Source organism: Mustela nivalis (genome assembly GCF_964662115.1).
Source record: "Mustela nivalis genome assembly, chromosome: 2".
Taxonomy (NCBI): domain Eukaryota; kingdom Metazoa; phylum Chordata; class Mammalia; order Carnivora; family Mustelidae; genus Mustela; species Mustela nivalis.
In genome coordinates, this window is record NC_139021.1 from 103,899,081 (window position 1) to 103,914,378 (window position 15,298).

Genomic DNA, 15,298 nt, shown 5'->3' on the forward strand with positions numbered 1-15,298 from the left:
CACCATTTATTGAAGAGGCTGTCTTTTCTCCATTGGATATTTTTTTCCTGATTTGTCAAAGATTAGTTGACCATAGAGTTGAGGGTCCATTTCTAGAGTCTCTGATCTGTTCCATTGGTCTATGTGTCTGCAAATGTGGCAAACAATGCTGTCTTGGTAATCAAAGCTTTGTAATATAGCATGAAGTCAGGCAACATGATGCCCCAGCTTTGTTTTTCTTTTTCAGTATTCCATTGGCAATTCGCAGTCTTTTCTAGTTCCATACAAATTTTAGGATTGTTTGTTCTAGCTCTTTGGAAAAGGCCAATGGTATTTTAATAGGGATGGCATTGAAGGTATAGATTGCTCTAAGCAGCATAGATATTTTAACAATGTTTATTCTTCCAATCCATGAGCATGGAACATTTTTCCATCTTTTTGTGTCTTCCTCTATTTCTTTCATAAGTGTTCCGTAGTTTCTAGAATATAGACCTTTACCTTTTGGGTTAGGTTTATTCCTAGGTATCTTATGATTTTTGGTGCTGTTATAAGTGGAATCAGTTCCCTAATTTCTCTTTCTACAGTTACATTATTAGTGTGTAGAAAAGCAGCTGATTTCTGTGCATTGATTTTGTATCCTGCCACATTAATGAATTTCTGTATGAGTTCTAGTAATTTAGCAGTGGAGTCTTTTGGGTTTTCCACATAAAGTGTCATGTCATCTGTGAAGAGAGACAGTTTGACTTCTTTGCCAATTTGAATACCTTTTATTTCTTTTTGTTGTCTGGTTGCTAATGCTAGGACTTCTAGTACTACGTTGAACAATAGTAGCAAGAGTGGGCATCCCTATCATGTTCTGCTCTTAAGGGAAAAGCTCTCAGCTTTTTCCCATTGAGGATGATATTAGCTGTGGGCTTTTCATAGATGGTTTTTATGAAATTGAGGAGTGTTCCATCTGACCCTACACTCTGAAGAGTTTTAATCGGGAAAGGATGCTGTATTTTATCAAATGCTTTTTCTGCATCAATTGAGAGGCTGATACGTCCTTGTCTTTTCTTTTATTAATGTGTTCTATCGCATTGATTGATTGGTGTAAAATAAATAAATCCCACCTGGTCATGATGTATAATCCTTTTAATGTACTGTCAGATCCTATTGGCTAGGATCCTGTTGAGTATTTTGGCATCCATGTTCATTAGGGATATTGCTCTGTAATTCTCCTTTTTGATGGAGTCTTTGCCTGATTTTGGGATTGGGGTAATGCTGGCCTCATAGAACAAGTTTGGAGGTTTTCCCTTTGTTTCTATTTTTTGAAACAGCTTCAGTACAATAGGTATTATTTCTTCTTAAGTATTTGGTAGAATCCCCTGGAATCCATCTGTTCCTGGACTCTTGTTTCTTGGGAGGTTTTTGATTACTGCTTTAGTTTCTTTACTGGTTATTGGCCTATTCAGATTGTATATTTTTTCCTATTCCAGTCTTGGTAATTTATAAGTTCCCAGAAGGCCATCCATTTCTTCCAGGTTGCTTATTTGTTGGCATATAGTTACTGGTGATAATTTCTAATGATTGTTTCTAATTACTTGGTGTTAGTCATAATCTCTTCTCTTTCATTCATGATTCATTTGGGTCCTTTCTCTTTTCTTTTGGATAAGTTTGGCCAGAGGTTTATCAATTTTATTAATTCTTTCAAAGAACCAGCTTCTGGTTTTGTTGATCTGTTCTGTTTTTCTGGTTTCTATTTCATCTCTGCTCTAATCTTTATTATTTCTCTTCTTGTGGTTGTTTTAGGTTTTATTTGCTGTTAGTTCTCCAGCTCCTTTAGATTTAAGTTTAGCTTGTGCATTTGGGATTTTCCTAGTTTTTTGAGAGAGGCTTCGATGACTACATATTTCTCCCTTAGGATCACCTTTGCAGTATCCCATAGGTTTTGGACTGATATGTTTTCTTTCTCATTGGTTCCATGAATTGCTTAAGTTCCAATTTGATTTCCTGGTTGACCCAATCATTCTTTAGCAAGAGGCTCTTTAACTTCCAAGTGTTTGAATTGCTTTCAAATTTTTTCTTGTGATTGAGTTCCAATTCCAAAGCACTGTGGTCTGATAACATTCTGGGAATAATTTCAATCTTTTGGTATCAGTTGAGACCTGACTTGTGACCCAGTATGTGGTATGTTTTGGAGAAAGTTTCATGTGCACTCAGGAAGAGTGAGTTTTCTGTTGTTTTAGTGTGGAATGTTCTGCAAATATGTACAAAGTCCATCTGGTCTGATGTGTCATTCAAAGTGCTAATTCTTTTTGTTTTTATTTTTATTTATTTTTGTTTAATTTCTTTTCAGTGTTCCAGAATTCATTGTTTATATACCACACCTAGTGCTCCATGCAATTCGTGCCCTCCACAATACCCACCACCAGGCTCACCCAACCTTCTACCCATTCTCCAAAAACCCTCAGTTAGCTTCTCAGAGTCCACAGTCTCTCATGGTTCATTTCCTCCTCCAATTTCCCCCAACTCCCTTCTCCTCTCCATTTCCCCATGTCCTCCATGTTATTCCTTATGCTCCACAAATAAGTGAAACCATATGATAATTGACTCTCTCTGCTTGACTTACTTCACTCAGCATAATCTCTTCCAGTCCCGTCCATGTTGATAGAAAAGTTGGGTATTCATTCTGATGGAGGCATAATACTCCACAGTATATATGGACCACATCTTCTTTAGCCATTCATCCATTGAAGGGCATCTTTGTTCTTTCCATAGTCTGGTGACTGTGACGATTGCTGCTATGAACATTGAGGTACAGGTGGCCCTTCTTTTCACTACATCTGTATCTTTGGGGTAAATACCCAGGAGTGCAATTGCAGGGTCAGCTCTGTTTTTAATTTCTTAAGGAATCTCCACACTCTTCTCCAAAGTGGCTGCACCGACTTGCATTCCCCTTTCTCCACATCCTCTCCAACATTTGTTGTTTATTGTCTTGTTAATTTTGGCCATTCTAACTGGTGTAAGGTGGTATCTCAGTGTGGTTTTGATTTGAATCTCCCTGATGGCTAGTGATGATGAACATTTTTTCATGTGTCTGATAGCCATTTGTATGTCTTCATTGGAGAAGTGTCCATGTCTTCTGCTCATTTTTTGACATGATTATCTGTTTTGTGTGTGTTGCGTTGGAGGAGTTCTTTATAGATCTTGGATCCCAGCCCTTTTTACTGTCATTTGTGAATATCTTCTCCCATTGCCTCTTTGTTTTGTTGACTGTTTCCTTTGCTGTGCAGACTCAAAGCTCTTATTTTTTTATTGGTCTTCTGCTTAGACTGTCCATTGCTGGGAGTGGTGTGTTGAGTTCTCCTACTATTAATGTATTATTATCAGTATGATTCTTTTTTTTTAAGATTTTATTTATTTATTTGACAGACAGAAACCCCAAGTAGGCAGAGAGGCAGGCAGAAAGAGAGAGAGGAGGAAGCAGGCTCCCTGCCGAGCAGAGAGCCTGATGCAGGGCTCGATCCCAGGACCCTGGGATCATGACCTGAGCCGAAGGTAGAGACTTTAACCCACTGAGCCACCCAGGTTCCCCTATCAGTATGATTCTTAATTTTGGTTAGCAATTGGCTTATATAGTTGGCTGCTCCCATGTTAAAGGGAATAGATTTTTACAATTGTTAGGGAAGACCCTTTAAGTATGACATAGAGTGTCCCTCTGCATCTCTTACTACAGTATTTGGTTTAAAATCTAATTTGTGTGATATAAGAATTGCTACCCCTGCTTTCTTTTGAGGTCCATTGGCATGATAAATGGGTCTCCATCCTCTCACTTTCAATCTTGAGGTGTCTTTAGTTTCAAAATGAGTCTCTTGTAGACTGCATATGGTTGGGTCCTGTCTTTTTATCCAATCTGCAACCCTGTGCTATTTCATGGGACCATTTAGGCCATTCACACTGACGCTAGCTATTGAAAGAGATTAATTTGGTACCATGATATTGCCTGTAAAGTCCCTGTTTCTATAGATTGTCTTTGTAAATTTCTGGTTTATGCTACTCTTGGGCTCTTCTTTTATAGAGTCCCCCTTAAAATTTCTTGCAGAGCTGGTTTGCTAATCACATTGTCTTTCAGTTTTTGCCAGTCCTGGAAGTTCTTTATCTCTCTGTCTATTCTGCATGGCAGACAGCCTTGCTTGACAAATATTCTTGGCTGAATATGTCTTGCCAGCCTTTTTTGGCTTTCTAGGTCTCTGTGGATAGGTCTGACATTATTCTGATATTGCCCTATCAAGATTTAAGAAATTTCTTCCCCCTAGCTGCTCTCAGGATAACTTCTTTGGTTCTGAGGTTTGTAAGTTTTACTATTATGTGCTGGGATGCTGGTCTATATTTTATTGATCTTGGTAGGGGTCCTCTCTGCCTCTTGGACACAACTGCTTATTTCCATACTCAGATTAGGGAAGTTCATGGCTATAATTTGCTCAAATATACCTTCTAAGCCTTTCTCTCACTCTCTAGCTCACCTCCTCAGAGATCCCAATAATTCTGACACTGGAAAGTTTCATGGCATCATTGATCTCTCTAAGTCTGATCTCATGGGCTTCTGGCTATTTATCCCTGTCCTCCTTGGCTTTCTTCCTTTCTGCCAATTTATCTTCGAGATCACGAATTACTTCTTCTATCTCATTTACCCTGGCTATTACAAATTTCAATTTAAACTGCATCTCATTCATGCTTTTTTAAGTTTGGTCTGATTAGGTCTCATTTCTATGCTCAGAGATTCTATATTGCCACCAGTAGTTTTCTCAAGCCTAGCTATTGACTTCGTAATTGCTGTCCTGAAGTCTCTCTCTGACATCTTGCTTATAACCATATCCATTAGGTCTGTGGCAGAAGCCATCATTTGTAGTTCTTTTCTTTGTTTGGAGGTCCTCCTCCTCATTATCCTGTTGAGGGATGGTTGAAGGAATGTACAGAGTCCAAAATATCAACCATGACTCAAGCAGGATGCACCCTAGGAAATTCCAGAGCGGTTGGAAGCCACTGCTGAAAAGACAAAGTAGAAGAAACACACAGCTTGAGAATAAAATTTATAAAATTAAAAAAAATTTTTTAAAGAAATTAAAAATTTAAAGAAGGGGGCCAAGGGGACAGGGGGCTATAATCTCTCAGTGTGGACAAAGTAGGGTTTTCAGTTGCTCCTGGTTGTAATTTGTTCTGTTTGTTAGAGATCACTACTTGCCAAATTACAGGTAAAGTAAAACTTGTGTATCTATATATAAAAGAGAAATAAATAGGGAATAGGGGAAAAAAAGGAGTATAATGAAGTATATATCCCCAAAATAGGTGGAAAAAGTACAAGTTAAATGCTACTATGAAGGATGATATAGTAAACATCTAGTTGAAATGACAAAAAGGTAAAAAGAAAAAACATAGAAGAAGCGTAAGAGAAAGAAGAAAAAGAAAACAGTTGTATCTGAAAAATAAGCCGTGAGGCAATGACTAGACCTCAGTATACTATTTTCCCCTGGTGTTGGTAGTTTGCAACTTTATGGGAACCATAGGGTTGTCGTTCTCTTGTTCTTCCAGACTGTCTTCTAGGGAAAGGGTCTGCCACACCATTTCTCAGTGACCCTGCTTGGGCAGAGTTGCCCTACCCCATGTGTGTTTGGTGGGGGCAGGCTGGGCTCCATGGAAACCAGTTTTTTGAGCTTTTGTTCCCTTGCGGTTTTCCACACCTCCTCCCAGGGTCTGAGCAAAAATGGCTGCACCCAAACCTCTGTCCAGAGCAGAGAAATCGCATTCTGTTCTTGTCACTAAACCCTCCAAAACAGTCTCTGTTTCTGTATGTGTCCCTGTAAACCACCGCCTCCCACAGTGCATACCCAGTGACTCTGTCAGAGGTCGTCCCAGGGACCCAGGCATGTTCTGGCTCTGTGTGTTTCTTAAACTGCAAGCAGCCCAGCCCCAGGTTCACATGCACACCTGCAGCACCTAGAATCCTGCCTGAGCTGTTATAAAGCCCTGCCCAGCTGCTACCATGCTGCGAGTTTGCACCCAGTCCCTGTGTAGGCCGTTTTTGTGCTCCTGTGTTGTATTGCTTTACCAGTGCCAGCTTATGGCAGCTCCCTTCCTATTCTGTTTATCTTCAGATACGTCCACAGAATCAGGACTGCACCCTTCCTACCCTGGGACAGGTGGTGTTTTTCTGCTTCTAGAGATCCAGATATATATTCTTACATCTCAGGCTGATTTTATGGCTGTTCAGAATGGTTGGTAGATATCCAGCTAAAGTTAGGGGATCAGTTGATACTCCTCCGCCATCTTGCCTCCCTGTCTTGGATTAAAATTGATGCTAAGTTTCTTTTTCTCAGAAATAGCTGCATTTAGTGGTGCATTCTGAAACCAGCTATTCGTTTCATAATCACTTCCAGAATTCTCCTTATCGCAGACACAGAATGTCAGTGAGCACTGGTGACATTTCATCAAAGCTTTTGTAACTAACTGCTTTCCAGTTTCATTTTTGCTGGGTCATAAGGAACCTGTTATTTTTCGAACCATTCTGGCCACAATAGGAGAAAGATTAAACGGAAACCTGGCCCAGCTCTGCCACTAACCAGAGCTGTGACATTTAACCTACCTAGATTGCTCAGCTAAAACATAATTGCTCAAATCCTTTCCATCTCTAACATTCTAGAAAGCTTCAAATATTATACATACAAGGAAAGTGGTGCTTCCACTGCTCACTGTTTCTGTACTGAGTTGTGACATTATAAATTCTCTGTGATTTGGGGAACATGGAACTTGAAGGACCTACTTAGCTATCTGTTTAATACTTGCATTAGCACACAATTGAATATTATGGGTCTAGATGATGTGGTAAGTTCAGACCTTGTCCTATTAAGGAATATGGTATTATTATTTATGGCCATTAACAAACCTGGGTGCCGTGCATGCACTTGGCCCAACATGGACACACTCCTTTTCCAGCTTCTGTCTTAGGTATTGCAGACTGCTGGTCAGAAATGTCACCAGTAGAAGGACAGGGAGGTCTTCCTTTTCATCACACAATAGATGCTGTAAAATAATTTGGAGAATGTCTGTCCAGAGCTTTCCATGTCAAGTTACACCAGGCTCAGGTAAATATATTAAACACATTTTTTTAAAGTTCCTCTTTACTGTGTCCAGAGTAAATGAGGCACTCGCCACACTGACAGCCAGCCAAAGTCCTTCCAGCAGTGGGCAGGGAGCAAATTGGTATATTCACCCAGAAAATTATAGTTTAAGAAATATGAGCATTATCCCAGTTAAGCAAACTAAAATGAAAAGCAATATGCAAAAAAGTATCATTTTCACAGATACACTTTTACAGTCAGGAAGAAAGAATTTTCATTACAATATGTCTTTTACATGAGGTTTTGAGGGGCTAAGAACTGCTGCTTGCATGTGAGAAATTATGAGCATCAGTCCAACAACTAAGTACCATTTAGTGCATTTAGAAAACTTAAACTGTGATTCCAAATTTGTTTGATGGAGACATGTTTCTGCAGGATCAAGACATGTTTCTGCAGGTGGTAGGGGGGAGGAGAAAAATAAGAATGGCAGAAAAAGGTCTGTGAGTGTTCAAATGGAAATATGCAGACATTACAACATCTGTTGGGAAGGTCTGAATATTTGTGTAATACAGAATCTCTAAAGGGATTCTGGAGGTTGAGTTAGGCAGCCTGAGTTTAATCAGAGAAGTGGAGAGCCTCATTAATTTCTATGACATTTCCTGGGAAAATTAATAATGCTGATACAAAAAAGCCTCCTCTTCCCTTGAGGCCTTGAGAAGGGAATGGAGAGGTGACCACCTTTCAGTGTTAGCCATGATGATGCTGGGCAGTGGGTGACTTTCTAAAGTGGCTGGCTCTGCTCCTTTACTCTTTAACACTGATGCCCAGAGTCCTCGGGTGGAGGGAAGTTTCCTTTCCAGAGTTTGGCTTTTTTCTTGCTTCTCTGTGAGCACCATCACCTTCCCAGGCACTAAAGCCAGGAGCAATTAATTAAAGGAGCGAACAGTTCTGCAAAATCCAGACCAGGTGATGACTAGGGATTTGTTCACTCACCTCTCACCTGTGCTGTTGTTTTATATCAAATCTGCCTTTGCCTTATAAATAGAAGACCTGAATCTGTCAGCAGATTTTATGTCCTGGAGAAATACTTCTCCTTGCTGTATGCTGCTTATGCTGTGTTTCATGCCAAAGGGGAACATGCTTCCTGATGTTTTATGGAACTGATCTATTTTATTCAGACTCCTCAGAATCTAAGAGCACCTCCTTAGGCAAGCTCAGGAGTTCCCATGGTGTGGCCAAATTGGTTCCATTCTTTCTCCCAAATAAAAGTGATACCAAAAGACAAATGCAAAATCTAGGTACCACAGCCCTCATGTTGTGTCAGTAAGTTGACAAATGATAACCCATCAGTGCTTGGCACACTGCGTGTTTATTTAGTGTTTGGGTGTTTTATACACCACTTCCTAGTATACCAGTCCTCTTTCATATGAAGGCAGGAAGTGAACCCCTACTATTACAGGGAAGCACATTGGCCCTGAGCAAGGAGGAACCTTCTAGAATGAGAGCTGTGTAAAATTTAAAATGATTTGGGAAAGAGTGATTTTTCTGTCGGTGGTGTTTAAGGAACTCAGGATGGCCCCAAGTCAGGGAAATGACAGGGGTAGAGCGAGGGGATTCAAACTGCCTGCTGACTCTGAGGTTCTGTAATCCTAAAGCAGGGGACTTGTCAGCCATCCGGAAATCTGCAGGTGTTAAAGGCTGTATGGCAGGGTTTGCATTGCCCTTAAACTAAACCCCCCTCAGGTTATTATAAAGCCTCCCCACTGCAAGTGAAATGGGAAAAGAAGAGAATGAGAATGTTAGTTAAATAGTTTAATCAGAGCAGTTTTACAATTCTAAAATTAACAAGCAGACTTGTAATAAAAGAGCTCCAATGTTTGCAAAATGATCTTGCTTCCATTCTGAATCTCTTTTTTATTTGTAAAGATAAGCATTACATTTAAAAGGACTCAAAATGGAGTAATTGATAATTATCATCCGTGTTTTTTGATGCAACTGATGAAATCCCTGAATGGATATTGCTTCAGCTTTGATATTAAAAAATGGCCTGACAAGAAGTCCTTAATCAGCAACTGATCACAGGTGGCCAAAAGAAAGAGAAAAACCCAAAACTACTGTCAAGTTCATAATGTATCACATTGTTGGTGGATGACACTGGCTCCAAATATACAAGTAAGCCCACGACACTTTATTACTATGAATATAATTATCATGAAAGTTCTTTCACGTTGATCAACTTGCTTCTGGAGGTTTTCTTTGTTCTTTTAAACTTGCATAATAAACATGCAATGAATTATTTCTTTTGAAAGTGTATTTTTTTTTTTGCAGTCTTTTTGTTTTCATACAAAGATTTCATAAAGTTGCAGTGTTGCATCAGAGCATTACCAAAATAAGAGCAGGAGCACATGGGGAGGGTAAATGTGAATTTAGCGAATGAGAAGAGCTTCCTCTAGTCCTGAGACAGGCCACCCGTCTTTTTTTTTTTAAAGGTGCACACAAACTGCTTTTCTTACCCTCCCCAACCAGAGAAAAGAAAAAAGAAAAAAAACCCACAAAATCAATCTAAGTAAAGAAAAAAAATCGACATAAAGAAAATAAAGATGTTTTTTCATGCACATATCTTCTGCATAGCTCAACCCACATATAGTAAGGCACTATTTCCCTTCGTAACTGGTGTCCACGGCAATCTCTTAAGTGCTACAGTGCTCTGTGACCATCAGAAAGTTCCTTTCAGGATGGTGAAATAAAGAGGCCGGATGAGTGTGGCTGTTATGCTTCTCTGTGACTGTCCCAAAGCTCAAGGGGACTTCCAGGAGTCTTGGAAGGAAATTGGTCTGTTGGCATTATGATCGAGAGTGTCCGAAATGGTGTTCTTTCCACAGTTCCTAGTTTGTCTGTGTAGGAATTTAGGTTATTCTTCAGTCTTTATTCTCAAAGAAAATACAGAAGGTGGGGGGAAAAGCATGGTCAGGTCTTCAGAAACAGAGTTCACTGCTCCCAGAAAGAAGAGAATGCTGGCAATTCACAAATTCAGCAGGGTGTTTCCAAGAGAGCAGAGACAGAGGGAGAGAGACCGAGACAGAAAGAATGAATGTGTATGTTTTGGTTTTCAGAGGTGATCTGAGTCTGAGTTTAATTTAGCTGGTCCTCATACTGTTTCCGGAAACAGTCCCCTGCTGGGAAAAATTCCCAGCACCTTTCTTGATACATCTTCCAGACATAAGATTCCTGGAAAAGTAAAGGAAATGTATTAACATCAGGTTTCCCCCAAATCTGGGCATCACTACAAAACAGAAGACAGAAAGAAATGCAAATTTGTTGCATTTATATATCTAGGTAACTGTGTAGTTATGCATAATTTACATGATTGGAAAAGCCCATATTCATTTAGAGAGTTCTTAACCATACCAGACCTCACTTCTATTAATAACCAGTCTTCATCTGGACCATAATCTAATTATGATTAAAAGAACTCTTGGGCGCCTGGGTGGCTCAGTGGGTTAAGCTGCTGCCTTCGGCTCAGGTCATGATCTCAGGGTCCTGGGATCGAGTCCCGCATTGGGCTCTCTGCTCAGCAGGGAGCCTGCTTCCCTTCCTCTCTCTCTGCCTGCCTCTCTACCTACTTGTGATCTCTCTCTGTCAAATAAATAAATAAAATCTTTAAAAAAAAAAAAAAAAAGAACTCTTAAAATCATATACCACAAATAAGTTTTTTTTAAAGACATTACTATTATTAATTGTATCCTTCAAATTCAAACTATTAACAACTGGAGGCAAATATCTGCAGAGGGAGAATTTCAAATACTTAAGGAGAACCTTAGACATTTCATACAAAATTCTTTTTAACTGACCCTAATAATGTGGGCTGAAGTTCATCTGAAATCATCTGCTGATTAAGCAAAGACCTTATACTTAGCAAACCCCAAACTCAGCATGTTGAGCTAATAAAAGCTTAAAATTTTTATGTGAACTTACAATTTTACCCTTTCCACAAAGGCGATTTTTGCACACTCGTCCAGGAAAACAGGAATTTCTTTAGTAAAATACTACGACTAATATCTGAAAGTAATTCCAACTCTTTGTATTTCATGCACACACATGCCCACCGTGTATGGATTCTCTGTCACTTCTTTCAGAAGATGGTGTGTGGTCACTGTTTACCTACCTGTCCTGTGTGCTCTGTTTCATCTTTGTTGATGAGATACATCAGAAAAAACCTACAGATACAGAGAGACTAATCAGAAATGGATGGAATGGAAATATCAGCATACACAGATACTTCTGATTGGGCTACAAGCTAACTCTTCACACTGTCAGGAGTCCAAAGAAATGGAACAAATGGCACGGCAAACAACAACAACAACAAAAACATGCCATCGGAACCAAAACTTAACCTTTTTTAAAAGTATTTTTTCAGAGGAGCTAAAATGTGTGCATAGATCATGTTATTCCTCTTGAGAGCTGCTGTCTGCCATGCTTGGTGCCATATCCCACCTTCAAGGGTATCCATATTTATTCACTCAGGGGCCAGGAATCCCAGTCCCCACTTAGAAAATCAGGAATCAAAAAGTTCAGATAACTTGCCAAATGCCTCATGGCTTTGAATTCCAAAGCCTGCTTCCCTCCCCCACTTTTGCTACAATGCTACTCTGCATCTCTTCTGTTTGATACTAAAACTGCGTTAGAAAGTAAGAATTCTGTTTTACCAAACTGCAGTTTGGGCTAGTTGTAAGCAATAGATTTCTGTGTGTTTTTTTTTAAAATGCAGCTTTGACTCTGTTAAAATATAGTGCCTAAAGAGATAATAGTGCCTCAAGAGATCTGTAGGTTCTCAGAAAAGAAAAAATGGAGATTTACAGATCTCTAGGAAGCAGCTGGAGTATTCCTACTTGAAATGGGAAACATGGCCAATGCTCTCTGAGAGGCTAAGCTTGTATTCCACTTATTTGAATTTTTCCATCTTTCCATTTCATTTTCTAGAAGGTATCGTTCATATGAATGGCTACAAGTTCTTTTCTTAGGTGAACCTCCTCTTGGGGACAAGAGAACCACGTTCTAGAAGGTATCGTTCATATGAATGGCTACAGGTTCTTTTCTTAGGTGAACCTCCTCTTGGGGACAAGAGAACCACTAGCTGTGGGTCTTTCTCTCAAAGCCTGAGCCCAATTGTATAAAGAAAAGGAAGCCATAGCTCTCTTCCATTTCTGAGAGACAGGGAGAGGGTGAAGAGTCCAAGACAGGCACACTCACAGGTAATTGGCCAGATTGTGTTCCTGTAAAGTGTGAGTTTCAAAGCCATGTGGTACTGTGTCGAAGTAATCGTTGCCTATCCCACAGATAAAGCATTTGGTCTAGAAGACAAAGGGAAATATTAACATGTCAGATATCAAAAAGCAAAACAAAGGAACACACAACTCATCAATGGGGCAGCTGTTTGGTTCACTCAGTATTGTATAAGGTCATGAGGGAAGACTGTGCCAAGCACATGAGAATTAATTTAACTGTGGCCTCAACTGTATCTTGCTGGAGGCTTAAAGGACATAGGTACCAGCGACAAGTAACAGATGGAGAAAGAAGGGCCCATAATGATGGCAGTAAAGCTCTCTTTTCCTTATTTTCTCTCCCCTAAGTGAGAATGCCCAAGACTTAGCAATCACTCTTGTTCATGACATTGACTGAAATTAGGTAGGCAGGATTCAGTATGTCCTCGACTGAGACCACAAACTTGGTACCTACCTGAACAAAGTTTGATGACCCAGGGGAGAAAGGTACAGATGACTCACATTTGGGGAGGGCCAAATCAAATACCAGGCTGTGGGGTGTTCAGTCCACACCTGAGAGGGTCTGCCGTGTGCCAGGCACTGTGCTAGATACAGAATTAACCAGTGAACAGGTACTGGGGGGGTAACTTTCTACTCTAGAGATGGGATGCTGCTCCTTCTGCTCCCTGCTCGTTCGCACTGCATCTCTTAAGAGCGGCACCTGCTTAGGTCTGCCGTCCACGGGACTGGCATGCAAGACCCCCCCAAGAAGCAGGCTTTCTGTTTCACTGTTAGAATTTTTTATGTATCAGTTGGAGTGAATTTAATCATTGTGTCCTTCGTGTGGCTCCAGATGCTAATCTTCCTGGCAAATTAGAAACTATTTAATACCACTGAAGGCATGTTTATGATGCCTTAGATTTTAGGGCCTCAACTAGAGATGATTTAAGAATTTATTGAATTCTCTCTGCCTTATTGATCAATGACCGTGGACAGCGATAGGCCACATTCAGCAGTAGGTCTTTACCACACTCGATGGGCTCACAAGTAACAGCTCACCCATGGACCTGCCCTTCCTCTTTGCTACCTCTCGTAATTACTCTGGGTGTAACTGAGCCACCATCTGTCTGGTAGCTCACGCTGGAAATCTGGGAATCGTTCCTGCTTGCTCCAAACCTTTCGTCCTCTGCATCTTGCCAATCACCCACTTGTCACACCACCTCCAAAGTACTGCTTGAATCCGTCTGGCCCCTACATCTTTGATTTCTTCAGCAGGAGCCTCATAATCTGCCGAAAAAATGCTCATAGCCTGCTTCTCTGCCCCTGATCTTCCCAGTTGCTAATGTACTCCCTATGTTTTAAACCATAGTAATCTTCACAAAATGTAAACCCCCATAACCTGCTTAAAACCCATTTCTGGTTTTCCACAGCCTCTAAATTCTATAAAGTTCTCCTCTGAGTTATTTATTAGAAAGGGCTCAACATAGGGCTCTGCAGTTGCCTGTTTACTTGTCAGTGAATCCATCATTTTGAATGGGTGGTTCTCCCTCTCTTTGAGGGGTTGACGATGTCTTATTACTTTGCCCACCCTAGAGCCCCACAGTTCCTGCCTAGCAAACTGGTCGGTGGTATGCACTGCCTGGATCTGAAGCAGGCTAAGGCAGTCCCCTGTTGCTTATGTCCTCCACCTACTTTCTCCCACATTTATGAATCTTGGATAAAGACAGTAGGGGAGACAAGTGCCCGCAGCAACAAAGCCGAGCCAGCCACAGAAAGACTCACCTCCATGTCTTCTTTGACTTGCTCCTGTTGGTCTCTTAGTTCTCCAAAAGCATCAATAATTAAACCTAGTGTTCAATAAAAACACACTCTAATCTTTATTAACCACAGAAGAATAATTAAATTCAAAGCCCCTTGGCTAATCCTTCCAAGGACAGGGAAAATGTACAGCCATGCCAGGAGAGGCTCAGAGTGTGGCAGAAGTTTGTGAGCACATACCCGATACTCCTCCCAGGGAAGCAGCCTTCTCTCTGGGGGCAGGAAAGGGGTTTCAGAATGAAGGGACAGAGCAGGAAAATCCCTTTGTTACCTTGGCACATACAGAGGATAGGTTTCCTGCTACTTCACTGTGAGAAAGAGCACTTGTGATTTCCGGTTGGAAAGTGCCAAAAACTCCACTAATGAGATTTTGGAGTACCAATTTGGAAATCAAACATTACCTTATTAACTGAGGAACGTGCCTCAAATCATTCTTTTCAAAAATTCCTAACAGATAAACTCACCAGCACGTTATTAACCGTGTCAGCCAGAAATTAACTGCCCTGCGCTGTTTTCCCTTAGACCCTTTTCCTTCTCAGACTCACGAGCTGCATGCACCTCTTCCAGGGGCTTTATGAGTTTGCTCTCTCATAAAACACATCATTGTTACACTCAATGAAGACAGAAAGGATGGATTATGAATCTTTTAAACTTGTTCGTGTATTTTACTGGAAAAAAAATTACCGTTTTGTGCCTGTACGACCTGGAGGATAATATCATGTTCACAGACATTTAATTCAAGCCAGGATCAATGGATGAACAGAAAGAGGTAAGTAAGAGTGATTTTTCTGAGGGAGGAAATACCACATTGCAAGCGTCCCTGGAGTGAAGGGAAGAACTGGGGGTCAGTATGGCATTCAGCTTTTTAAGTGAGGGCTCTGGGTCCAGACACCCTCCCTGAGTTTGGATTCCAGCCCTGACACTTCTTAACTGTGTCCTCTGGCCAAGTTACTTACACTTTTTATGGCTCGGTTTCTGGAAATGTAAAAACCACCATTCTCACTGGGTGCATGAGGGTAGAGTTTCATACCTGTGGCAGGCAGGTAACAGATACCCAACAATGGTAGCCTTAAGATTATTTAGGAAGCACAATCTTGCATTAGGTACTATCTGGATACTTATGTATCAATATCATTTCTTTTA

General features: G+C 40.6%; 1 protein-coding gene across 3 annotated transcripts in view; it reads right to left on the minus strand.

Annotated features, from left to right (window-relative positions):
• Positions 1–8,873: 8,873 nt before the first annotated feature.
• The window catches only part of RYR2 (ryanodine receptor 2), a 733,452-nt gene continuing 727,027 nt past the window's right edge, over positions 8,874–15,298 (minus strand). For all 3 annotated transcript variants that reach the window (XM_082721308.1, XM_082721309.1, XM_082721307.1), the window contains 4 exons: positions 14,120–14,184; positions 12,327–12,427; positions 11,242–11,293; positions 8,874–10,304 (listed from right to left, as the gene is read on the minus strand). In XM_082721308.1, coding sequence (XP_082577434.1) covers positions 10,209–10,304; positions 11,242–11,293; positions 12,327–12,427; positions 14,120–14,184 — 314 coding nt within the window. In that variant the 3' untranslated portion in view covers positions 8,874–10,208. The remainder of the gene's footprint in view (positions 10,305–11,241; positions 11,294–12,326; positions 12,428–14,119; positions 14,185–15,298) is intronic.